Source organism: Idiotropiscis lumnitzeri, chromosome 1, assembly GCF_059441095.1.
Source record: "Idiotropiscis lumnitzeri isolate Australia: NSW breed Sydney's pygmy pipehorse chromosome 1, RoL_Ilum_1.0, whole genome shotgun sequence".
NCBI classification, from domain to species: domain Eukaryota; kingdom Metazoa; phylum Chordata; class Actinopteri; order Syngnathiformes; family Syngnathidae; genus Idiotropiscis; species Idiotropiscis lumnitzeri.
In genome coordinates, this window is record NC_142391.1 from 75,629 (window position 1) to 100,927 (window position 25,299).

At 46.0% G+C, this 25,299-nt stretch overlaps 1 protein-coding gene across 7 annotated transcripts; it reads left to right on the forward strand.

The window, feature by feature from the left end:
- The first annotated feature begins 188 nt into the window (after positions 1–188).
- Positions 189–24,644, forward strand: ppp2r5eb (protein phosphatase 2, regulatory subunit B', epsilon isoform b). Of its 7 annotated transcripts, none has more exons than XM_088307720.1 (14): positions 189–712; positions 7,912–8,075; positions 13,170–13,366; positions 13,455–13,556; positions 13,657–13,749; positions 15,081–15,211; positions 15,370–15,429; positions 16,865–16,973; positions 17,074–17,127; positions 20,036–20,086; positions 20,159–20,278; positions 20,352–20,479; positions 22,062–22,163; positions 24,206–24,644. In XM_088307720.1, exons 2-14 carry the CDS (start codon positions 7,919–7,921, stop codon positions 24,303–24,305), a joined length of 1,404 nt encoding a protein of 467 aa, XP_088163846.1. In that variant the 5' UTR covers positions 189–712; positions 7,912–7,918; the 3' UTR covers positions 24,306–24,644. The 7 variants fall into 7 exon arrangements, with proteins under 7 accessions (XP_088163846.1, XP_088163852.1, XP_088163819.1 ...); XM_088307726.1 differs by having other exon boundaries at positions 7,915–8,075; XM_088307693.1 differs by lacking the exon at positions 189–712 and adding an exon at positions 758–933.
- The last annotated feature ends 655 nt before the right edge of the window (positions 24,645–25,299 follow it).

Sequence of the window (25,299 nt, forward strand, 5' to 3'; positions counted from 1 at the left end):
CGCCTCCTGTCTGACTGACGTGCCTTTCAGGCCAATTTGAATCGTCGCCATCGCCCGCCGCAGCCAATGAGAGCAGACCGACCGAACCCACAACGTCATGGACCGACACCGCCCCGCTTGCTAGACCGACGCGCTTATCATCCAATCACAATGGTGGTTTGTCACCCAATGTATCCAATGGGCGCGACGGGAGCTGCCAAGCAGGTTTGTGTGCTTGCGTGGAGTGTGCGGTGGTGTTGACAATAGGTGCGGAGCAGCAACTGCACCAGCCGCCGCGATTGCGACTCTAGAGGAGGCGAAGAAGAAGAGAAGCCCGCAGCCGGACGCGAGCGCCAGCAGCACAAGAAATTGCGACTCGGAAGATCAAGCAGTCCGTGGCCGAGCACCATTACGGTCATCATCCCCACCACCACCACCACCATCATCATCGTCATCATCATCAGGACGCCAAGCGGAAGGACGGGGAATGTAAAAGCCATCTTTGGGCCTTCTTCATGCCACTTTGAGGGCTGTTCGCCTCGGAAGGAGAACCGCTGCTACAGGCCGACAATCTGCCTCATTCCTCATCTGCGGCTTGGGAAAGGCTTCCCGCATCGAGCTGGAGGTAGCCCCGCAACTTAGCCGCGGTCCCCCTCCCGCCCCCGCCCGCTAGATTTCCAAACATAGGATAACTCCTCGCCGCTGTCTCCGTTACGAAGCGCAGAGGATCAAGGTAAAGTACCCCCACCCCACCCCACCCCACCCACCCACTACACCACCACCACCCCCCCAGTGGAGCGAACAGCGGCTTGTCGGGACACGGGACGGCGCGTCCAGCCTGGGCTTCAGTCGCCCCCGCCCCCACCCACCCAGTGTGTCAGCTAGCGCTAACAGCATTAGCTCCGCCTCGGTTTTTCCGTCTGGGATGATGGGTGACCGTCCGAACCCGCCCAGGTAAAGTGTTTTGGCTCAGCAGAACCTTCACTGTCTTGAGTTGCATTTCATATGTTCGTTCGTTCGTGTTTTACATGTTGTTGTTTATTGCTCGGCCGGGGACGCCGACGTGTTAGCGTGATAACGGTTAGCTAGTCACCTAGCTAGCCGTTAGTTGCTCATTTTGGCTTCGCTTAACTTAGCTGCCAGACAGTAGCAGCATTTCCACTCGGATGACATTTGTTGTCACCCTTTGTGATCAAAGCTTCTTGTATGTCTCGCGTGCGCGTGGAAAGCGACGAGCTAGCGGCAAACGGCGGCAAACGGAGCTCACCGTGCTAAGTGCTAGCTGTCAAGTTTGGAGGCTTGGAGCTTCGGTAGGCCGGAGAGAGTCGAAAAGAGCCCGGCTGCAGTCTGCTCTCGAACATTTAGTCGTGGACACACGATCCTACGGCAACAGTTTTCTTCACTCGCAGGCCCCTTTTTTTTCGTTGCAAGGTGACGTCACTGGCGGATTTTGGTTCTTTTCGCGACAAATAATTCCAAGTTTGCCGTTTGGTCCGGAAAGGTGCTTTCAAGACAATCACGTCGAAAATTTGCAGCCTAGGAATATTGTGTCTTGTGTCAGTCAGGCCTGGTATACACACACAGAGATGATTCCAATCTTATCAAATTGTTTACCACTTACGGTGCCCACAAATGACGGAGGAAAAACGGACGCATGCAACCATTGGTCATGATTGTGCTGCAATTAATGTGACTCCACGAGCTGGGCACTTGACCCTTTTTGCTGGTATCTCACCCGATCCGCGGCCGCGATCTCGGTATCCTTCTTGCCTCGACCCTTCGGCCTTACTCATACAAATTGTTGGTTCCCGTCCCCGTTAAAAAAAGCGTCCTTGCTTGACGCCGCCAGGAGAGAGATGCTAACGGCAGAGGTTTATTTAAACATAATTAGCCGGCTAATTTACTATTCAAATCAGTTTATCTTTATACACTTATTATGGTCTAATTTGTAAATATGCACTGTTGGTGTTGGGATTGCAATATTGCTGCCCCCCCCCTTTTAATGGTATGCTCCTGGGAGGCTAGGTTACATGACGTCAGAATGAGGAAATACAGGCACGCTTCAACACATGCTGTTGTCTCACATCTCTTCATACACAAACGAGTTCGTAGTGACGCTAAAGACGCATTCAAAGGCAATTTTGGTCATGTGCCCAGTCCGCGAGTAGGTTTAGGTGAACTTTTGGCCGCCTCGCGAACACATCACACGCATGAGGACCAGACTAAAATCCATCTCCGCCCTTTGTTAATCGAACCCCTTTTTCTAATTTGTCACCACTCACCCCATAAATGGATGTCCCGCGGGCCTGATCGACTGCCCATTTCTGCGGATGACTAATTCAAAGTAGAGAAAATAAACCAATTTTTGTCTATGGTCTTGATGCAATGTCAGTTGGGTTGAGGCTTGAGGTGGGACTGTTTTTGAGTTGAATCAGTTTCGTAATCTCTACCCTAGGGCTGGGCGATATGACCCCAAATCAATATCGCCATAATTTGAGCAATTTTACCTCGATGACGATAAATACATGATAAATTGCGCCGGTAGCCCTGCCCGCAGAAGCAGATTGGCCCGCTCACAGCACCATCTGATTGGTTTCTTGTGCAGCCAATCAGCAGCAAGATACCTGTTAAGGCCTACGATATGCGCCGTTTGAACATCGCGATTGCGATGTGCGCATGCGCAATAGTCACATCGTAGGACGTGCGATGTTTCTATTTTTATTTTATTTTTTTTAGAATGTGGAAACTTTTGGTTTGTTTCATAAAAGCAGCACGCTACACTATGCTCTACATCAGGGGTGTCAAGATCCAGTCCTGGAGGGCCGCTTTCCTGCATGCTTTCAATCTCTCCCGGCTGCAACCCACCTGATTCAAATGATCAGCTCATCAGCAAGCTCTGAAGAAGCCTGATAAGTATCCTGCTCATTTGAATCAGGTGGGTTGCAGCTGGGAGAGATGGAAAACATGCAGGATACCGGCCCTCGAGGACTGGAGTTTGACACCCCTGCTCTACATTGTAGAGACTACACAGACCGTCTTGCTCACACCGTCTGCAAAATGTATAAAATGCCGTGGCGCACGTATTTCTATTAAGTGGCCATCCCAGAGCTGTATAATAAACAAAGCAAAGTCTTCCTAAACAGAGCTATTTGAGTCATCTGGTGAATTTTTTTTCTAGTTTCAAAATCGCAATGTACATCGCAGCCTCCCCCCAAAATCGCAATGTCAGTTTTTTCCAATATCGTGCAGCCCTATGCCTGTTTGATTTTCCCCTGAGTCACAAGAACTACGCGAGGCATCAGACTTTGCTGATATTTTGATAAATGGCAGTCTACTTCAACAAAGTTGTCTATTTTCTAAGCTCTACAAAACCCAACTTTAACATGTTGTAAACCACTAACGTTGTTTGGTAAAAAAACATTTACAAATGTGTATTTTAATCCATAAATGGGTAAAGAAAACCCGTATCTATAACCGCAGTAAAAAATGTCTGACAAAAATCTGCAAACGTGTACATGGATTTGTATGCGCGCACACACATGCTTAAATGCGTACAGAAATCTGTAAGCGCGCGATCTGTAAACTGGGCCTCTTGATTGGCTGCGTTCTTACATGTGACTTTTGCCACAGTCCTGCCGTGCACAACTCACAAATGTGTGTGTGCAGCCTTGTGTGTGGCTCCGTAGCTACCCATTCAGACCACAAGGGGGCTGCAGCAGACAGATGATCAATGGAGTCGGGTTGGTGTGCAGTGTTTAATAAATGAAAAAAATAATAAATTAATAAAACAATATTATTAGGGCTGCTCGATATTGGAAAAAAATGACATTGCGATTTTGGGGGAGGCTGCGATGTACATTGCGATATTGAAAGTAGAAAAATTTTCACCAGATGACTCAAATAGCTCTGTTTGGCAAGACTTTGCTTTATTTATTATACAGCTCTGGGATGGCCACCTGAGAGAAATCCGTGCGCCACGGCATTTTATACCTTTTGTCGAGCGTGCGGATAATTTTTTTTAAACCTCTCTTTCATGACGGCGTTGTTTCACTTACACTTTCGCCCGTGAAAAGTTCTTGCATTCGTGATTTGTCGATGCTGTTTGGACTTGTTATCATAAGGTGCTATAATAAAGGCATCTGTCATTGTTTTTTGAGTAGATGGTTTTAGATCGGGTCCCACTGAGTCTGAACTGGTTATAAAGTGGCTCATAATAGCATTCAAATGGTTGGATGGGTTTGTTGTATTACCTCGTGTTGCAGCCACAACGGCGAGACACTGTTGGTAGAGGTTTTTTTGTGTGTGTTGTATATTCCTTTTTATGGCTGATATAACTCCATATTTCGCCGCTTCTGCTGCCGTTGTCGGTACTAGATAGGGATGGGTTGCTAGATGTGGACGCCGTCCTTCGGAAGCTGCGCGCTTACTAATGACGTCAAGCTAAACACGTAAATATATTTCTTTGCCTCTGTGTTTGTTTTTACCCCTGGCTGTTCTATTTGCATATTTTGATTTGCTAAATACAAAAATAAACCAAAATAACTGCATGACCGCCACGTTGGCGAGTCAGCTACCGCGTCACTTCACACAATACAGTTAGTTCCACTTTATTCTTGCATTTTTTTCCAATTTAAAGTGTTAAATAAATACTACTTGACCATGAGTCGATAGCATCCATGTTATTCGCATATATATTGGTCATACTCGGCCTGTAGAATCCTAGCGCCCCCTTGTGGTCAGAATGTATTGCTTCGGAGCCACACACAAGTCTCCAGACACGCGTTTGCAAATCACCACACATGCATTTGTGACTCGTGCACGGCGGGACTGTGGCAAAAGTCACGTGTAAGAATGCAGCCAATCAAGAGGCCCAGTTTAGAAATCGCACGCTTACAGATTTCTGTACACATTTAAGCATGTGATTGCGCATACAATTCCAATTGACACGTTTGCAGATTTTTGTCACACATTAGTGTGACTGTGGTTACAGACATGGATTTATTTTTTATTTTTTTTACACATTTGTCGATTGAAATACACATTTGTAAATGGTCTGCTCCAATAATGGCCCCGTAGAGGGGACATTGGAAAGAAGGATTAAAAAAAAAATCTCATTTGCCATTACAAGTGGAATTTTAACAGCGCAGAGTCGCCTATTTTTCATGTAAAATCATTTATTATTCTACATTTCAATGAAAAAGTCTATGTTCTTGAGAATTGAAAGATAATTGCTCTTAAAGTGGATGTACTTGAATTATTTTTGGATCAGTGGCATCAATACAGAAAAAAAAAAACGACAATGCTATCGTTCGAGCCGTGAATAATATTAGGGCAAGCCCAACTATTATGCGTATCGTGACATGTATATCCCGAGACGAGGCCTTCAAGTGGATAGCTTCACTGATATTTTGCATAACTTTGCGTCAATTTTGAAGGAAATGTATGGCCAAATAATATTTTGATGATGCTGAATAACAAAAATGCCAACTCGTCACTCGGTTCTCTTAACATGACGTGAATGTAAATTGTAAGCAGTTGGCTTGCAGTCGGCAATGTCAGGGTCTCTAACATTTGAAAAGATCGGCTACGTAAAAATGGGTTGTTGTGAAGATGCAGTGGCCCAACGTTGCTGTCAGGAAGCATTTGCGTGCATGCCGTGATACCCGATGTCAAGGCCAATTGAATGAGTTCACATTGCCTTAATGGCGTGGCTTCTCAACTAGTGGGGCAGGGCCTCCTGGGGAGGGGGGGGCGTGTATGACCTTGCGGAACATGCTTTTTCCCCCTGCCGTTCTACAATAAAGTGCAATTGCACATCCACTCCAGTAGTTGGCAGTGGCGCTTTACTTGCCCGTTGTGCAAAGCGAGTGTTAACGCTACGGTGTAGGTTTGTTTTGCAACAAAAATGCTATTATTTATATTGTGGTGGAGGGGGGCATGAATTTTCTTCTTCTTGCCGTTTTGAAGTTGCCGTTATTCTTTAGCTTTCGATTCCACATGAGACTGTCACTGTTCTGCTATTATTCTGGCTTCTATTCTAAATGCATTTGTGTTTTAATTTATGTTCCAAAAAAAAAACAAAAAAAAAAAAACAACAACAACACGGCTACACGCCAAATATTGGCCCTGATTATCCATCCGGCCGATATCAGTCTATCATTGGTTCATTCTTAAGTATTCCTTTTTAAAGATCAATTGGCATTTGGTGTGTAACAAGTATTAAGAATAAATATATATTTGATTAAAAAAAAACACACACGCACGCACGGTGCGCAGTGTGTTTTTTTCTCTTCCTGCTGGAGCAGCCCTTCCTCTTCCTCTTCCTCACCTTCTCTTTTCTTTCTGTCCTTCACTCTTGCGCTCTCTGGTCTTTCCGCCTGTCTGTGTCCGGACGCACCTCCCTTCTTTTCCTGATGTAATACATTGCCTCGCCTCGCCCCGCCCACCTAGCAGGCAGCTTGTGTGCCTGTCATCAGGCTGCTTATGTAAGAGCCAGAGGAGGCAAAGGATCCCGCATCGTCCTGCGTTCGTCCTCTCCTTCTTGTTCCTCCTCCTCCTCTTCTTTTTTGCTGTCTTGTGCTTATCGCTGTGGCCGCAGTAGATTTTGGCAGGGAGACAGCGAGTGACGGATGGTCGTACACGGGGAGGGCGCTGCCCCTCCGCCACACAGGTGAGCCCACTGCCCGTCCGGCAAACGACGCGGTTGATGGCTTGGATTGGGATGGTTAGGGTCGGGTTTGTTTTTTCGGAATGGGCGGCAAAATGGCTGCCGCCATCATCATCATCTCATCATTGATATTCTTTGGTGAGTCAGCATCCTTTTTTGTTTTGACGACGGTGACTTCTTTTTCCCTGAGTGGCATTAATGGAAGAAAAGAGGAGCAGAGAAAGTGGTGTTGTTGCCACGGCAATGCATGATGTGTGCCGATTAGCGGCGCTTAGCGCCGCTGCTATGTTTGGACCTTTGATTTGGAAGACGTCAGCGAGGTGCCACGCTTAGCCTTGTGAGCTAATCCCAGACTGAAGGCCACGTAAGACACATTTGACGCCGTTTGGCTGCACCGACGTTGACATTGACACGCGCGCAATCCGCAACATGCAAATCGCGATTGTTTGGTGCCTGGTCGCGTTTCATGTCATCAGCGCGGAAGAGGCTTCTTGCTTCTCTTCATTCTTGCATCCTTTGTTTTTGTACAAATGATACGTGGCTGTTACGTCTGGATGTCGGCTAAATGTGCTCCTCATCAAAGGTGGCTCCTATCTATGTTTATAGGGCTGCCACAAACGATTAGTTTGCTAGTCGACTAATCACCAGCTGTAGTCACGATTAGTCGACTAATCGGATCAAATGTAAATTGTGGCATGTCCCAGCAATAAATGAACGAGATGACACAGCATAGAACTTTGATTCAACTTTGCCGCTTGTAGCAGCATTTCTGAGATGTTCGTCGATGTTGGCGCAACCTTAAATTGAAGGCAAACTCTTTTGTTTGTTAAAAAAAACAGATTTCGCTGACTCGCAATACTTGTCACTGATGGATTGTACCTGTTCGCTGGCGCGCCTAAAGATGTTTGCGTGGTGCAGATCCTCTTCTGGATGTAACTTATCGTCACCTGCCTGCATAAGCGACGTTGTAAGAAGCAAGCTTTGGACTAAAAGCGGACGAGGAGTAGCCTAAGCATGTAACAGGAAGTCAGAGAGAAGAGATGATGCTAAGCAAATTTCGGTTTTGCTTCAGGCCTTTTTAAAAAAAATTTTTTTTAGCTCTCTTACGGTTGCGGCCAGTCTGGTGGTGTGCAGGCTGACTAGCCACGCCTCCTCAACATGAGGAAGCATAGCCAGCGCTTCGGATGATTTATTTTTTTGCATTTTATTTGATTTTTCTTTGCTGTAATTACGTGCGTGTAACCTGTGCGGTGCTTGTTCCCCAGCAGGGCTATGTCCTCGGCAGCCACCACACCTCCATCCGTGGACAAAGTGGACGGATTTTCCCGCAAGTCTGTCAGGAAGGCCAAGCAGAAGCGCTCGCAGAGCTCGTCCCAGTTCCGCTCTCAGGGCAAACCCATCGAGCTCACGCCGTTGCCGCTGCTCAAAGGTAAGCTTACGCCGCCGGCGAGTGAGGTGTTGATGCCTAAAGTGTTGTTTTTGGCAGGCATTTTAGATTTAGTCTTAGTCTTTTGGACAAAAATGCGTATTAGTTTTCGTCACTTTTAGTCATTCCTATTCGTGATAGTTTTAGTGGACAAAAACTCCAAAAGGTTTTCGTGATAGTTTTAGTCGATGGAAACTCAAAAAATAGTCTTAGTTTAGTTTTCCTGAATATAGTCGACTAAAACTCAAGGTTTTAGTCCGTTTTAGTTCGAAATAGGCATACAAGGTTTCGACCCAATAGCAAAGACTTTCTGACGGACGACTAAGGATGAGGCATTACGAACAGACAAAAGTGGAATCATTGCTCATTGCTCCAAAAAAGTCAAGCACCAGAACATTTTATCTGGCATAATTTCACTTAAAGTAACACAAATAAACAAATTAAAAATGTGTTAACAACATAGACTTGTAGTAGACTTGTTCTATAGTACAGTTGCACAAGTCCAAACTTGATCAAACATATGTCTTGTTTACTTGTAACAGCTTGCGGTTTTCAGAACCAAGTAGCCTAGCGAGTGTCACCGTCAAACGAAAACGTTTAGTGTGTTTGTGGTTTGTTGGGCCGGTGCGGGCGCAACGGTGTGTGTGCGGCACATGCGCGTGTGTGTTGTCCCGGTGGTGGGCGTACCCAAACGAGGATGGGTTGCACCAGCATCCCAATTTTTGAACAACAGATGACATGTGCAATAGGTCATCAAATTTGAACATCTGTCGGACCACACGCCAACAAGTTCGTCCTGTCTCGTCAACGGAAATTAATTTCACGTCGTGTTTTCGTCATCAAAGAGCCATGTTTAGCTCGTCATCGTCTCGGTATCGTCATGAAAAAAAGGGGCGTTAACAAAATATTTTCGTCATCGTCATCGTTGACAAAAACAACACTGGATTGACTGTATACCCTGTCGTGCTGACGCGCACCTTTAGGGGGCGTGTCTTAATCTAGCTGCTGAGGGCAGCCTTTGTTGAAATCCCCGCATCATGTCCTTTCTCTTGTCGTCTTGAATTGTGTCGCTTAGGTGGTTTCTTGAAAGTTGTCGCCAGCCGACACCTGTGGGAGCTTGGTGCTTGTCAATGGTGTGGGCGGGGTCTCACTCAGATTGTAAAAAAGTCATGGCTCTTTTTTGGAGACTACCGACAGCTGGTGTTTTTCCAATCAATTCAAAGTTTTTGTCGCTGCTCTCGGGATGGCGGATAGCAGCGGTTGCTATTGGTGCCAGTGAGGATCCTAGCCGTATTTCAAAGTTTTGGACTCAGTCGGCCACCCTCTCGTAGCAAGTAGAAATGCGAAGAGTTAGAAAATTGCCAAAAGGTCTTTTTATTCATTTATTTTTTTGGTGTCTCCAAGTACTTATCGGTGCTTGGTATCTGTTTCAACATTTGTCACTGAAAGATTATTATTAGGCAGTGATTGGCTGTGTGCGTTTGCAACGATGGCGCTCACTGCCCTTGCTGCTTGATCGTCATGGCAACACAGCGTGAAGCCCCTCTTACTTAATCGACATCACCTTGTTTACAAATTTTTCTAAGGAACATTCTAGAGCTGGACAATATGACCTCAACTCAATTTCACGATAAATTGAGCAATTTTACCTTCATAACGATAAATGCACGATGAATTCCCTCCCGTGGACCAAAATCCAAATAAATGCAGGAAATGCATATGAACTACTTTTTTTTTTTTATGGACCAACTGGTACACATTACTTACAATGAAAAATAAAAGTACAGAAATCATTTGTGGAAACATTCCAAATAGCTCGCTTTGCATGATTTGAACAATGTCACAAAGAACGGGAGAAAAAGGGTACCGCTCTCGCAAAACCCTTTTCTGCAAATAGATTGCGCCGAGATGCCGTCATGCCGCGTGCAAAGGCCTCGATTCGACTCTTGTAAACAATATGAATCATGCCGAATAAAAAAATGATCAATAAAATGAAAACTAAAACTGTCGAGCCAAATAAACGCGTGTGCATCAACGTGAAAATGCGCCGTCTCGAGTACTCTGGTGCGCCGTCGCCACTTGTCGTCGACGTCACGCACAGTCGGGCTCAAACGGGGATCCGTGTTGCGACTCGACCACAAGTCGGATGTGGATGCCAAATGCTCGACGTGTCTGAGCTCCCGTCCCGATGTCGTCCATATCGGGAAGCCCGGTTTGCGCCAAATATTTTTCATACCTCTTGTCGGCTACCTTTAGGTCGCGCTCCACTGTAGCTCGAGGAGCTCTATCTTTAGCCATGTGCTCGGCTATGGCGTCCACCTCGGAGACGTTCTCTCGGATGGTGGGCCTTGCTCCTCACTTTGAGCGTTTAGCTCAAGTTCCAAGTCAACAGCATGGTTGTGTTGGAGGTGGTGAAAAAGAAAAGGTTGGACGCGCTTACGACGCACGTTGGAGTTTGTTTTATTTTGCTCAAACATCGTCTTTATGGAAGCCAAAACAGGAACAAGTTCAACTCACGTTACTTGTTCTTCCGCCGCGTCAGCCGCGAGCGCGTTGTCCGTTTTCTTTCTCGTGCGGATGGGTGGAGTCACGTGACGACACGCGCTGTCACCGTCTTAAAGGGGCATGAACATCGACGCAGACAGAAAAGACTTTGCTTATTTTTGAAAAACCGAATTGACCGACATGGGCAAAATGACGACGGTTATTGTAATAAATGTCGATCACGGTAGATTTTGGCTTTATCGCCCAGCCCTAGAACATTCACAACGATTGATGATTAATCAGTGCTTCAAAAGCAACAGATGCGCTGTAGCGAACCAAAATAAACCTGCTTTTAATTTATCGGTAATTTAGAGTCACCAAAGTCAATTTTTTTCAAATGGCTTGAACGGGTTTCCTTTGATTTTCGCACCCACTCCATCTTCTTCCAAAGAAGTTCTTCTGCCGCCGGCTCCATCCAAGCACGCCGGCGTGGAAGCCCGTTTTGCCGTCGTCTGGCCTGGCTCGGCTTCTCCGCGTCTGTCTGGGCTTCCGGTCATCAGGTTAAAAAAGAGGCCATCAAAAATAGCCGCATTGAGACGTGTGTGTGTGTGTGTGTGTGTGTGTGTGTGTGTGTGTGTGTGTGTGAGGGCGCCCACCCCGCACGAGCCCACCACCCGCCAACCTCGGTCTGCCCTCCCCGCCCCCCCAACCCCCAGGAGAAACCCGAGCCACGCGGTGTCCCTTTACATTTTCCCACTTGCCCCAAACAAGCCACGAGCGGCGTGCCACCAAACTTGTTGGCCTCTACTCTGCTGGCCGCGCCACGCCACGCTCTCTTCCGCCTTTCCCCGCCGCCGGCGCCAACAAGGGAGCGAGCGGCGCACAGGAGAAACTTTCATTCGGGTTTTGCTGTTGGAGAACGGGTGCTGTTGACGTTTGCCGAGGAGGCGGCGCGGCACGGCACGTCTAACGCCAAGCCGATGTGCCCCTTTGACAAAATTGCTTCTCCCTCTTGAAAGCACAATGGCCACTTGTTCTCTGTAATAATGTCGGAATAATTTTGCTTGACTTCCTTCGCTAGCATCAGTCCACCGAGTTGTCTTTTCCATCGGCCTCCTGGTGGTTGGCTGACTGACTTCAATTAAATCGGTCCCTCAAACATCGGCCAAGGTTGACCGCTGCGTACAATATGCATGGATATAATTTAGAAACAAAAAAAAGAATGGATTGGCAACGGCATGTTATCCGTAGCCGCTCTCTCATGTCTCGGCTGTAAACCAACAGCATATGACATTGCGTATGTGACAAGATTTGCTGACTAATCACAATGACATTGATCAGAATGGTTGACAATTAATTTTGATAACCGGCGCGGATTCGACGTAATCTGGGTCCTCCGTGATGCAAAAACTGAAGGACTGCAGGTCATTGAGTTACATGGCGATTGCAAATGATGACGATGTAAACATTGCATTGATAAACAAGCACGTAAAAAGGAAGCGCGTTGCGGCTGATGCCCAATTTCATTTCCCACACAGAGACGGTCGCGTCTTGAAGCTAACCGTCGTTAGCATGCGTAGCCTTCCATGTGCGTCTGAAGAAAGTCACGCCCATGTTCTGCTGTGGTATGCTAACATTGTGTAGCGTCGACTGTGGATTGTGGTGGCATTAGTCAGTGAATTTGCGTAGATTAACAACCAAAACATGGTTTTTGTATAACTGTGGTTAGGGCTTCTTGATTATGAAACCAAATATGAATCATGATTATTTTAGTCATAATTGAAATCATGATTATAATTTTTTTTTTTGGAAGAAGAAAAAAAAAATTCTTTGAAACGCTTTGATTCTCCTGCGGCGTCGGTGTCTCCCAACCATGGTGGGAAATTGATAGTGCTCTGTGTGTGAAAGTGGCTCAGGATTGAAGCCGTCCTGTTCCAGAACGGATGAGCGCATGGACTCAGCAGACTCGTATTGTGACAAGCCTTCCCGCTTTTGCAAATGTCAAATGGCCGGGAATGAAAGATCGCCATCGCTGTCAGTTTTCTCCATTCCGAAATGTTCCTTCCCTCCTTCCGAATCGTGACGAAAGGAATTTATTGGCCATTTTAGGAACCATGTCGGTCCACATCCAAGTGGCCGATCCAAGCCGGCCGGCGCTGTATTTTGAGAAATGCGTTGAGGTTACCGACGTCAGCCGTCGACGTCGGTCTGCTCGTGAGTCAAGCGTATCTACGGTACTTTGACGTCTACGTTGTTGCCATAACGTCCCGGCCTTGTTTTCTGGCAAGGCACAGCCTTCCCCAAAGTCACCATGGCGCCACACAGTGCCGCTCTTTGCTTGTAACTCGACCGAGGTCCACGCGCTTTGGACACGGGAAGTGGATTTCCTTTCCAATTTGAAATTCAAGCCCGTATTTGCGATGCCGATACTTTGAACTACGTGACGCGTGTCTCCGCCCATGATTGTATTGCCAGAACGAAATTACCGGTACCACGTCACACGCAGGCGTCGTACATCGGGGTCGGCCTGAAATAATTACGATCCCCGTCTCTGCCGATTGATGGATTGACCGCCGGGTGACCTGTGGTGACCTGTGTCGTTGCGGTGCGCAGACGTGCCGGCGCCGGAGCAGCCCGAGCTGTTCCTGAAGAAGCTTCAGCAGTGCTGCACCGTCTTCGACTTCATGGACACGCTGTCGGACCTGAAAATGAAGGAGTACAAGCGCTCCACGCTCAACGAGCTGGTGGACTACGTCACCGTCAGCCGCGGCTACCTGACCGAGCAGGCCTACCCCGAAGTGGTGAAAATGGTGAGATGGCGCCGCCGTTCCTCGCCGGTTCTCGCTTGGTCAGCCGGTAGCCGCACGCACGACCTGTTGCTCTGTGGCCCGCCCGCAGGTATCTCATAACATATTCCGGACCCTCCCGCCCAGCGACAGTAACGAGTTTGACCCCGAAGAGGACGAGCCCACGCTCGAGGCATCGTGGCCTCACTTACAGGTGAGTGCCGGCCGCGCCGCCATTTTTTTGTTTTGTTTTGTTTTTTTGGGCCTCGGCCAGCGTCTACGCCATTGACCGCCGTTATCTTCCTTGTCTTCAGTTGGTATACGAATTCTTCATCCGGTTCTTGGAAAGTCAGGAGTTCCAGCCCAGCATTGCCAAAAAGTACATAGACCAGAAGTTTGTCCTGCAGGTGCGCCCCCACTCACACTCTACCTCACATCTTCACTGTCCCCCAAAAATTAGGACCTACATTTGTGTACACAAGCGCACGTGCTAGCATGTGCCTCGGGTTACGTATTCAAGCGAGGCTACGTTCGCGAACATTAGCACGTGCTAGCATGACTGACTGGCGGCATCGCCTGCCGACACGCTGCTTACATATATCGAGGAAAGCGGGCGTGAAAAGAGGACACTAAAGCCACGCCCCCCGTCGCTACCGTAGCGCAGCAAATGCCTTCGTTCGAGGAAGCTGGACGGAGGAACTCCCATTGGCGTAAACGAGGCGTTCGAAGTGAAATTGGTGGCTGAGTCACACTCAAACTGGGAGTGACGCCGCAATTTGTGAATGCTTTGAGGATGCTCAAGCTAACCGTTTGCCGTGTTCGCCGCTGATCAAGTTCAAGCTTTCGCAAAAGCGTTTCTGAGGAGTGACTCGGCAGCGAGCGAGAGGCATCCTGTCGTATTAAAAAAGTACGCCCAAACTCAGTTTTGCTCCCGTTGCATTTTTAAAAACATACATACGTTTTAGCGCACATGCATGCTACCGTATGTTTTACCACGCCTGCGCCCAATAATACAATGAGCCTTATATATGCGTTAAATACAGAAATGGTGCCCGGCAATTTTTAATACGGTGCCACATATGGTCGTGAAAATACGATGAGTAAAAAGCAACATTTACCGTTGTAAGAATTAAGAGACTTTTGTCACTTTGAAAAAGTGATTGATACCATCGTCACATCACGGCTCGATTATTGTGATGCCCTTTATTTTGGAGTCAGCCCGTCCGCCATCAAGCGTCTCCAGTTGCTCCAAAATGGTGCTGCTTGTCTTTTGACTGGTACTCGTGAGAGGAAGCGCATAACTGCGAGTCTGGTCTCCCTTCTCTGGCTTCCTGGACATTTTTAGAGTTTGATTTAAGAGATTCTGGTTTGTTTTTTCGATCGCAGCTCCGAATGACACGCACGCGCTCTGTCATTCCTAACGTCACCTGACCGCGCAGCTGAAACTTTTCAAGCTACTTTTCGTGGTACCCTTCTGGCCTGATTGATAAAAATTGTCGGCCTCTGACCCCATTACGTTTTTTTCTGGGAGCGCCCACCTACAGTACCTAGCTAGCTTGCTACAGCAAGTTTTTTTCTCTGCACAATTGTTGCCGATATTTTGAGCGTCTTGCAGCCGTCGCAACACTGATCACCTCCACATTGAGTGAACTGTCAATTGATCCTCGTTTAATGACTTGCGGTGCCGGCCTAATGTTTGTCTTTGTCCCCCCCCCCCAATGCCCCCTACCCCCTTCAGCTCCTTGAGCTGTTTGACAGTGAGGACCCTCGAGAACGAGACTACCTGAAGACGGTTCTGCATAGAATCTACGGCAAATTCCTGGGACTGAGGGCTTTTATACGAAAACAGATCAATAATATTTTTCTACGGTCAGCGCACTCTCCTTTTTGTTTTAGTGTGATACAATTGTTTGCTAATTTGCATGACGTCTTTAGAAATGTTCTTCTTTGACCAACTGTTTGTCCAAGATTTGATGTTGTGACATTTAAAATGTTTTGTTTTTCCATGCTGACTGCGACTGCTGCAGTTTTGTTTATGAGACGGAGCACTTCAACGGGGTGGCTGAGTTGCTGGAGATCCTCGGCAGGTATGTGGCGACCCACACGCGCACACGCTCACACGAAGACGAATGCAGTCCAGTGCGAATTAGGGCTGGGCGATAAACCGAAATTTATTACAATGACCGAAATCATTTTGCCCATGTCGGTAAATTGGGTGTTTAAAAAAAAAGAAAAGCCTTTTCTGTCTGCGGCAATGTTCATGCCCCTTTAAGACGACGACAGCGCCTCAAGTCACGTGACTCCACCAGTCTGAGAAAGAAAACAGACGTCGCTGTCGTAACTGGCGATTCAAATCCAGAAGCTTTTTCACCAGCCACAACACAACCATGCTGTGCTGAAAGTTCAAAGTGAGAAGCAAGGTTGGACAAGTGACAACAGCCCATTAACGGAGGCGACACCAAACGAGAGAACATCTCAGAGGTGGACGCGATAGCCTAGCACATAGCTAAAGATAAAGCTCCTCTAGTTCCAGTGGCGCGCACACGATTTAAATGCTTCATGAAAGCCGTATTTCCCGATATGGACTACATCGGGCCGGGAGCTTAGACATGTCGAGCATTTTGCATCTACATCCGACTTGTGGTCGGGTCGCAACATGGATCCCTGATTGAGCCTGACTGTGCATTACATAGACGACAAGTGGCGACTGCGCACCAGAGTACTCGAGACGGCACATTTTCCCCGATGATGCACACGCGTTTATTTGGCTTGCATTGACATTTTCTTTAGCATTTTTTTAATTTGGCATTATTTACATCATGACAGCATCTTGGCGCAATCTATTTGCAGCAAAAGATTTTGCAAGAGGTACCCTTTTTCTTTGTGACCTTGTTCAAGTCATGCAAAGCAAGCTATTTGGAATGTTTATACAAATGATTTTTGTACTTTTATTTTTCTTTGAAAGTAATGTGCACCAGTTGATACATAAGAAAACAGTCAATATGCATTTCCTGCATTTATTTTGAATTTAGTCCACGGGGGGAATTTATCGTGCATTTATCGTTATCGGGGTAAAATTGCTCAATTTCTCCCGCTATTGATTTGAGGTCATATCGCCCAGCCCTAGTGTGAATGCTCATGGAGTGGATACAGAAAGTGCCTTGGCTTTTTCTTAATCAGTTGGAAAAAACAATCCAAGATTAGCAGTTAAATGATTCTTCAAGTTTTGGCATGTGGGCGCCCTCTAGTGGTACGTGACAAAATTGTTAGCCAACGTTTAAGTTCAATACATTTGAACCGAATCTTGAGCAACTGGATGGTTTTGAAACTATACACACTTAAACATCAATACTTGAATAATGACCCTTGACGGCAAGTAGTTTTTAAAAACTTGAGAAAGAACCCCCCCCCCCAAAAAAAAAACGCTTTAGTATCCTTGCATTGTTATAGTACTAATAATGAATTTGTATTGGTACCTAATGAGCTCTAATGAATGGTGTGTGTGCGTGTGCGTGTGCGCAGCATAATCAACGGTTTCGCTCTGCCGCTGAAGGCGGAGCATAAACAGTTTCTGGTCAAAGTGTTGATCCCGCTCCACACAGTTCGCAGTCTGTCGCTCTTCCACGCGCAGGTACGGGCAACATTTTTTGGGATGATGACGTCTATCGAGATGAATAATCGTGTTTTTGGTGCTACAAGTGACGCGCTCGCTTTCCTTTTGTTGTGTGCAGTTGGCGTATTGCATTGTACAGTTCCTAGAGAAAGACCCCACGTTAACAGAACCTGTGAGTACTCACACACACACACACACACACACATTTGCAAAGGTCATATTTTGGAGTGAGTGAAAAAAAAGTCTGCTTTCTCCGGGTCAAGACGAGGCTTTGGACGTGACCTTCATCTTCTTGACCTTTCATGTGCAAAGAGACCAGTTGCCCATTCACCACTAACGATTGGTCTTGAATCTTTTCAAGTTTGAATTAGATAACTGAATCCAATTCACCAAACAAGTTTACAAATCTAACCCAATATCGAACATGTGATCATGAAAACGAAGAGGTCTGAAGTAGATTCTTCCTGTTGCAGTGTTTTTTGCACCGCCTTTCTGCAAATAAAACCGCATCAGCTTTAAATGCGTCACAGTAAGGCACACCGTGATCAGCTGACTTTGCACCGTGTGCACCAGGGAGCCTCCAACTGTAACGAGTTGCTTTAGTTTCGGCACAATGTCGTTGTACGCTTCAACCTTAACAGCACCACCATTTGTGAACACAGCGACCCGTTTAGCGGCTCAGTTAGCCAAGCCTGCATCCTCAAAGTCTCACTAGTCCGTCAGTTATGGCTTGTGCGGTTCAATTAGTCCAACGAAGTCTGATGCAAGTTCTCCGTCCCTGGACACTGACGCGACATAAACGATCTCCTGCTCAGTTTTTGTGATGTCCTCCGCTCCATCAAAAATTCAGCAGACTGCAGCTTGACACTCAACTCCACACTTATGGTTTGCGTGATGCTCTGAATTATCCGCGTGCCACCTTCACGAGAATGATACGCACTCCCGACATCCACTCCAAGCCGCTTCACTAAAGAAATATCCTCAGAATAGGAAGACATGAGACATGCATGCTTAGCTTTCTGAAAGGCAAGCAGAAAGTATGACACAGAGCTTGCCGTTGTTCGTGGTTGAGTCTGTCTCGCTACCGATTGGCTATTTCTTCTTGGCTAGCGTGTTTATTGGCAATAATCATGTTTGTCAAATAAGGGATGGCTGAAATTCTTTGATCCTTTATAAAACGCACCTCTTATCAGGTAGATGTGGATGTGAGCGGCAAATCTTGCACCGCATTTCAGTACGCTCATTAGCGTCAATACTCTCTTGTTTGGCTCAGGCTTGCTTGGCTGTTTTTTTTTGGGGTGGTGAAACACCCCAAAAGTTGATTGTCTGTTTTTTTGAGGGGGGGCATATTTCACCTCGTTCGTTGTGCTTCCGATGAGATGGCAGTGTGTACAGGTACGCAAAGGCGCGTCGTGACGCACATGACGTTACGCATCCCTGATTTCTGTTGCGCATGTGCACCTGCGTACCAGCTATGTGTATTGATGTCAACTTTGACACCAAAAAAATCCCTTATGCGCCACCTAGAGGCAGAACAATGTATTGTAACTGAACATTGAACTTGTTATTGTCGGTTTGGCTCAATTTAATTTCCACACAAGCAGTGTGCACATGTTGCCCGTCACGAAAACCCGTCGGCCAGCTTCAAAGGGAAACGGAACAACCTGGCAACCCAGAAACAGTAATCCATGCCTTGGTTTCATCCCGGCTAGATTACTGCGATGCACTTTACTTTGGAGTCAGCCAGTCCTCGCTCAAGCGTCTCCAACGGCTCCAAAATGCTGCTGCACTTCTTTAACCACTGCTCGGAAGACGGATCACACCCATCCAATCTTGGCCTCGCTTCACTGGCACTTTCGAATTTGCTTTAAGATACTTCTGTTCGTCTTTAAATGGTCTCGCCCCAGTGTACCTCTCCGTGCTCCGCCACCCCTACCTGCGCACCTACCAAATGCTGCTGGTGCCAAGGACTGAGCGCAGCCTTTTCTGTTGCCGGTCCTTCCCTATGGTTGCCTGACCTCCCATTGGATGTTAGGCAAGCCCCGCCCCCTCTCTGTCCACTTTTAAAACTCCTTTGAAAACACATTTGTATTCAACATGAGACTGTCGCTGTTCTGCTCTTCGTTTTTGTGTCTATTAGGGGTGTAACGGTACACAAGAGTTGCGTTTCGGTACAGTAAATGTAAGATGAGATGAAGACCACATTAACCTCAAGTAACTTTATGTAATCAGTTTGTGTATTTCTAATCATGTTTTTATACACTACTTGTATCATTAATGATTGCACACGCTCACATTTTTGCTTTAGTCTAAACAGACCTTCATTGTCAGTAAATTTCCTGTCTCCTGGAGATTCGTAATTCAAGCTTTAAGAAAAGAGGACGCGGCGGGACGGGAGGCCAGAGGGTGCGCGGAGATGAACTGAGCAAGTCACCCGTCTGCTCTTGGCCTCTCTCCCTGCCGGCCGGTAAAAAATAACACCCATCCCTGGTTCCTTCTGGCTTTCAGCCACCTTGGTTATTTCAGTAAGCTCTCCCAAACGGCGTCAGGGCATTTAAACCTGACAGAAAAAAGCAACAAAAAGTCTCAAAACATAAGACCCCACGTTTTTGTTGTTTTGTTTTGGGTTTAGTTTTAACAGATAGCAAGTTACAGTCCAGTTTTCTCTAAAACAAAAACATTCCCTGTTATAAAACCACAAAATATAATGCAGCTAACTGTGGTCTAGTTTCTTTCCTTTTTTTTTTTTTTTGCTTACCTTTTGTTTTTGCTTGGTGGTTGGCAATAGACGGATACGCCTTTTTTTTTAACCGATTATTTCCCAGTTTGGCCGCTGGCTGCCTCAATGTTGGCGTTGGTTGTATTTGTTTGACTCCGTCCATTATGACATCACTGACGCTGTCGGCTGAGCGGGAAGCGTCAAACACGGCGTCACACCTCCTTTGCGCAACGTTATCATCTAGCCAATTTTTATCAGCACCGGCGGGCACCCAAATGGAGACCTGTGCTTCGTCGCCGTTCCAATTGATTCTTGATTGGTTCAGCTCCTCGCGCTGATGAAATTGGCCAATTCTGTTCAGGTTATCCGAGGATTGCTGAAGTTCTGGCCCAAAACTTGCAGTCAAAAAGAGGTGAGCTGCTTCTTGTCGTCCCTCCGTTTGTTGTCGTTGTCGCTTCTTGAGGTCTTGGTGTGCCCACATCAGGTGATGTTTCTGGGCGAGTTGGAGGAGATCTTGGATGTGATTGAGCCCACTCAGTTCGTCAAGATCCAGGAGCCGCTCTTCAAACAAATTTCCAGATGTGTGTCCAGCCCTCACTTCCAGGTCTGCCGCCACTACCGTGACGTGCTTGGTCACGTGACGTGACGTGGCGTGACATTGTTTGTTTTCTGCGCAGGTGGCCGAGCGGGCGCTCTACTACTGGAACAACGAGTACATCATGAGCCTGATTGAGGAGAACTCCAGTGTCGTCCTGCCCATCATGTTTGCCAGCCTCTACCGCATCTCCAAAGAACACTGGAACCCGTGAGAAAACCGCTCGAAAGCTGCTCCTTCTTTCTTGAATGTTGGCTATTTTATCACGAATGGGAACTGAGACGACGGCATATTCTCAGTCCAACTATTTCCTTGCTGCCAGATGCAGAAGATCTAATCCGTCCAAAATGGTTCCTCCTCTAATAGGATTTGAGCCACACGAGGCCATGGGTGTCCAAGTCCGGTCCTCGAGGGCCACAACCTCCAACATACCTGATTCAAATGAGTCGACAGAAGCCTGACAACAATCCTGATTCGTGAGAGACCGATTATCGGCCGGGCCGATATTTGGCATGTTGCCGATTATTGACATTGGTCTTTCATTTTTAACTTTCAAGGTCCATAAATGAAAAGCTGCTTTATTTTGGGTCGCTGCAGCACACTCTCTCTCTCTCTCCCGCTCGCTCTCTCGCTGTGCTGGTGGCCCTGGCTGTAGAAACAGATTGGCCCGCCCACAGCACCATCTGATTGGTTCCTTGTGCAGCCAATCAGCAGTAAGGTGCCTGTTTGCTTTTCAATAAGATGGTTTGCTTTGAGCACTTTTTGTTAGACTTGTAAGACTAAGTTGTCTAATTTCCAAGATCTAAAAAAGCTTTTACATGTTGTAAATCACACAAGTTGTTTCATAAACATGTGCGTAAGGTAGGGCTGGGCGATATGACCTCAAACCAATATCTGTTTTGGTGCTTACGACGCACGTTGGAGTTTGTTTTATTTTGCTCAAACATCGTCTTTATGGAAGCCAAAACATTTCCAGACGACAGTTTTCTTTTCAGGACAAGCGCAACAGGAACAAGTTCAACTCACGTTACTTGCTCTTCAGCCAAGTCAGCCACTTCTAGATTTGAATCGTCAGCCACGAGCGCGTTGTCAGTTTTCTTTCTTGTTCAGATGGGTGGAGTAACGTGACGACACGCGCTGTCGCCGCCTTAAAGGGGCATGAACATCGACGTAGACAGAAATGACTTTTCTTATTTTTGAAACACAGAATTGACCGACACGGGCAAAATGACGACAGTTATTGCAATAAATGTCGGTAATGGTAGATTTTCAGTTTATTGCTTAAGGCATTTAAACTAAGACACATTTTGGAGGTTTTAGTTTTCAAAATGTTGTGGCCATTTTCCCCCTTTTTTTCAACTAATGAATATCGACTTCAAATATCGTTTATCTGCCTCCATGACGACTAATAATCGGTATTGGTATCGGCCCTGAAAAAAGCATATCGGTCTATCACTAATCCCGCTGATTTGAATCGGGTGTGTTGGAGGAAGGAAACATCTAAAACATGCATGATACTGGAGCGCGAGGAACGGACTTTGACATCCTTTGCTGTCTAGCCCATGGGACGATGCGTGACTCGCTCTTCCGCCTTAACTGCTTTCAAGCAGCTAGGTGAGTGGGTAAATAATCAGATGCCGAGCCGGGAGGAAAGGTGAGGGCGACGATTGTTGCAAATTATGCGGCAAAAGAAGACCAATGCATAATCCGTTCAGATATCAGCAAATGTTTCCATTTGGGCGGGGCTGACGTTTTGTTGTCGTCATGAGAATCCCGCTGTGGTGTTCCTCAGGGCAATCGTGGCGCTGGTGTACAACGTGCTGAAGGCCTTCATGGAGATGAACAGTACTTTATTCGACGAACTCACCGCCACGTACAAGTCGGACCGGCAGCGGTAAGAAACAAACACGGCAGTGAGTAAAGTTGGCATGTAAATAAATTTTTAAAAAAAAAACGATCCGGTCACGTGATCGCAAATACAGAGGGACGCTATCGTCGGTATCCTCTGCTCACGCCAATCAACAATTAGTCAATATATTCTTTACATGCAAACACGTTTTGATAACATCTTGCACATTGATACGTATTGTGATAAAGATGTCCTTTTATAGTCCCACAATGGGGAAATTTGAGGTGTTACAGCAGCAAAGAAATAGATCACACAGGGTCGGCGGTGTAATGTAGCTGTTAATGTATAACATTAGCAGCAGACATTCATAAAAAGCATGCGAATATACACAGTATAAACCTATATACAAGTGTAAGGAAACACTCCTTATGTCTGTCCATCATACAGAGGGGAAATGAATAAAAACGATGCAATGATAAAAAATACTGAATGATTGAAAATACTGTGATGATAAAAGTACTGTAATGGTCAGAGTACTGAAATGATGGAAACATACTGGAATGATAAAAGTATTGTGGTAAAAGTACTGCAATGATAAAAGTACTGTAATAGTAAACGTCCTGCAATGGTAGAAATACTGCAGTGATAAAGGTACTGTAATGAGAATACTGTAATGGAAAACAAAATACATCATTGGTCAATATTTAAGTACAGCATTGGCTGAAAGTACAGTAGTAGTGTATATTGCATCCTAGGACTGCACAATTGCATTAATGCCCGCCCGTTTGTAGGTCTGACCCAATGTTTGTGTTAAAAAGTCTGACAGCAGCCGGCAGGAAGGAGCGGCAAAACCTCTTTGGTACAGCGAGGGTGTAACAGTCTATCACTGAAGGAGCTGTGGAGTGTTCTCAGAATGTCATTGAGTGGGTGGGCTGGGTTGCCCAGCATTGATGATAGTTTTGCCGTCATCCTCCTGCCCCCCACTGAGTCCACAGAGTCCAGGGAGCAGCCCAGGACAGAGCTGGCCCTCCTCACTAGTTTGTCCAGTCTCCTTTTATCCCGGCCCGAGATGCCTCCTGCCCAGGAGGCCACTCCATAGAAAATGACCGGTGAAACCACAGAGTAATAGAAGTTCCTGAGGAGTGTCCGTTAACATTCCATTTTTCATAAGTGTCATGGCAAGAGTTTCATGTATTTGCTGATTTTATGCTCAAAATCCAAGAAGAGGTTCAGTATGCAAAAAAAAAAAAAAGACCTCAAATAAAACATGTCTAAGATGACCCCGTACACATTGTGTGTAGTTGGGGAACTGAGTGCTTAAAAAGATAAAGATGTCCTTTAATAGTCCCACAAAAGGGAAATTTGAGGTGTTACAGCAGCAAAGATCGAGATCACTCAGAGGAGGCGGCGGCGTCATGTAGCCGTTCATGTATAACATTAGCTGCAGACATTGATAAAAAGCATGCAAATATACTCAGTATATGCCCAGATCCCCCATGTATATACACACTTAGATCCTACAACATATACAAGTGTAAGGAAACACTCCGGATGTCTGTCCATGGTACAGATGAATGAAATGAATAAGTGTTTATTTATTTATTCATTCAAATTAATAAAAGCGCTGCAATGATGAAAATACTGCAATGATAAAAGTACTGCAATAAGAATACTGTAATGGTAAACGAAATTCAACATTGGCCAGTAAAGTACAACTTTTTGTTTATTTTGAGTGTTGCAAAAAGTTATTTGATGAGCACTTTTTCCATTTTAAAAGCCAATGTGGTGAATTTTGTCCATATTTAATGTTACATTTTTGCCCGACCTGTGTTTAGGAAGCGTGTGGTCCTATGTAACACGTAGCACTGATGGTTTCACCCCCAGCATTGAAGTGATGAAGAAATTGGAAAAAGAAACCCAAACATTTGGAAGTCCTGCTTTTTATTGTGCTGTTCTAATCAAAAGGAGAAAAAGCGCCCCAAATGTTGCACTATGAATGACTGCCCCTTCGTCTTGAAGAAGAGAAAGAAAAAAAAAAACGGAAAAAGGCAAGTGCTGGAATTGCAACTTTTTTTTTTGGGCTCCAGGGAGAAGAAGAAGGAGAAGGAGCGCGAGGAGCTGTGGAAGAAGTTGGAGGACTTGGAGCTCAAGCGAGGCCTACGAAGCGACGGCATCATCCCCACTTAACGCCTGAGGACACAACCCCCCTTCCCCTCCACAACACAAATACCCCATAGGCCATGTCTCCCTTGAAGAAATCCCCCAAAACACCGCCCCTCCCTCTCTGGTAAAGTCCGGCCGGCAGCGTCTGTAATTTGGATCGGGAGCGCCGCTGGTCTCTTAATTGTTTTTCTTTTTCTTATGTTTTTTTTTTGTGTGTCTGTGTGATTACTTTACAATAGATTCATCATCACGTCTGTTTTCATGCTTTCAACACTGTAAATAATTGTTTTTCTTTTCCCTTCAACTGATATTGCAAATGGACGGAAAAAAAAACTAAACAATAAAAAAAAAAATAGAAAATGACTTGTGTGGGTGTCACTTTAAACAAAATGATTTGGCCCCATCTGTTTTTCATACTTTGTGACCTCTGACCTGTCACAATTCTTGTTTTTATTTTCTACCTAATAGCGTCCGTCTCAGCCTTCTTCTTTTACCTTCTACTTCAACTTCTTTTTAGGTGAAATCCATTTTTTTTCTGGTGTATGTAACCATTCAGGCAGCACTTTGGACCTCACAGTGTAGAGGTCCAAAGGGTTTTACCGGCCTTCCTGTGTGGAGTTTCCATGGCTTTTCTCCAGGTAATCTGGTTTCCTCGCACATTACAAAACGGTAGGACGATTGAAAAATCTAAATTGTCCCTAGCTATGATTGTGAGCGGGAATGCGCGTTTGTCTTGAGGTGGAAATATAATATTTGGAGATAATGAGTAGAGGTTTATTAATCTCATTTAATGGAGGCGTCACTAATGACGTCACTTGCCAAAAAAATAAGACATCTACATGGTAGCGATGGGCATAACAGTTCTTTTAAGTCAACTGAATCAGAATCATTTCATCAAAAAGATTCGTTCAAAACAATCACTCACCGAATCATTCACCAGCCCCTCCCGACACCCCCCGCCCCCGCAGGTGGTTCCCCCCACCCCAAAAAAATAAAAGATTCCCCTCAAAGATGTTCC

Excerpts from the sequence above, each read along its gene's own strand:
- ppp2r5eb (XM_088307678.1), top strand. The coding sequence starts at position 6,609 with ATGGTCGTACACGGGGAGGGCGCTGCCCCTCCGCCACACAG. Across the intron at positions 13,750-15,080 it reads ACCAGAAGTTTGTCCTGCAG|CTCCTTGAGCTGTTTGACAG; the intron begins GTGCGCCCCCAC and ends TACCCCCTTCAG. Across the intron at positions 16,974-17,073 it reads TGTCGCTCTTCCACGCGCAG|TTGGCGTATTGCATTGTACA; the intron begins GTACGGGCAACA and ends TGTTGTGTGCAG.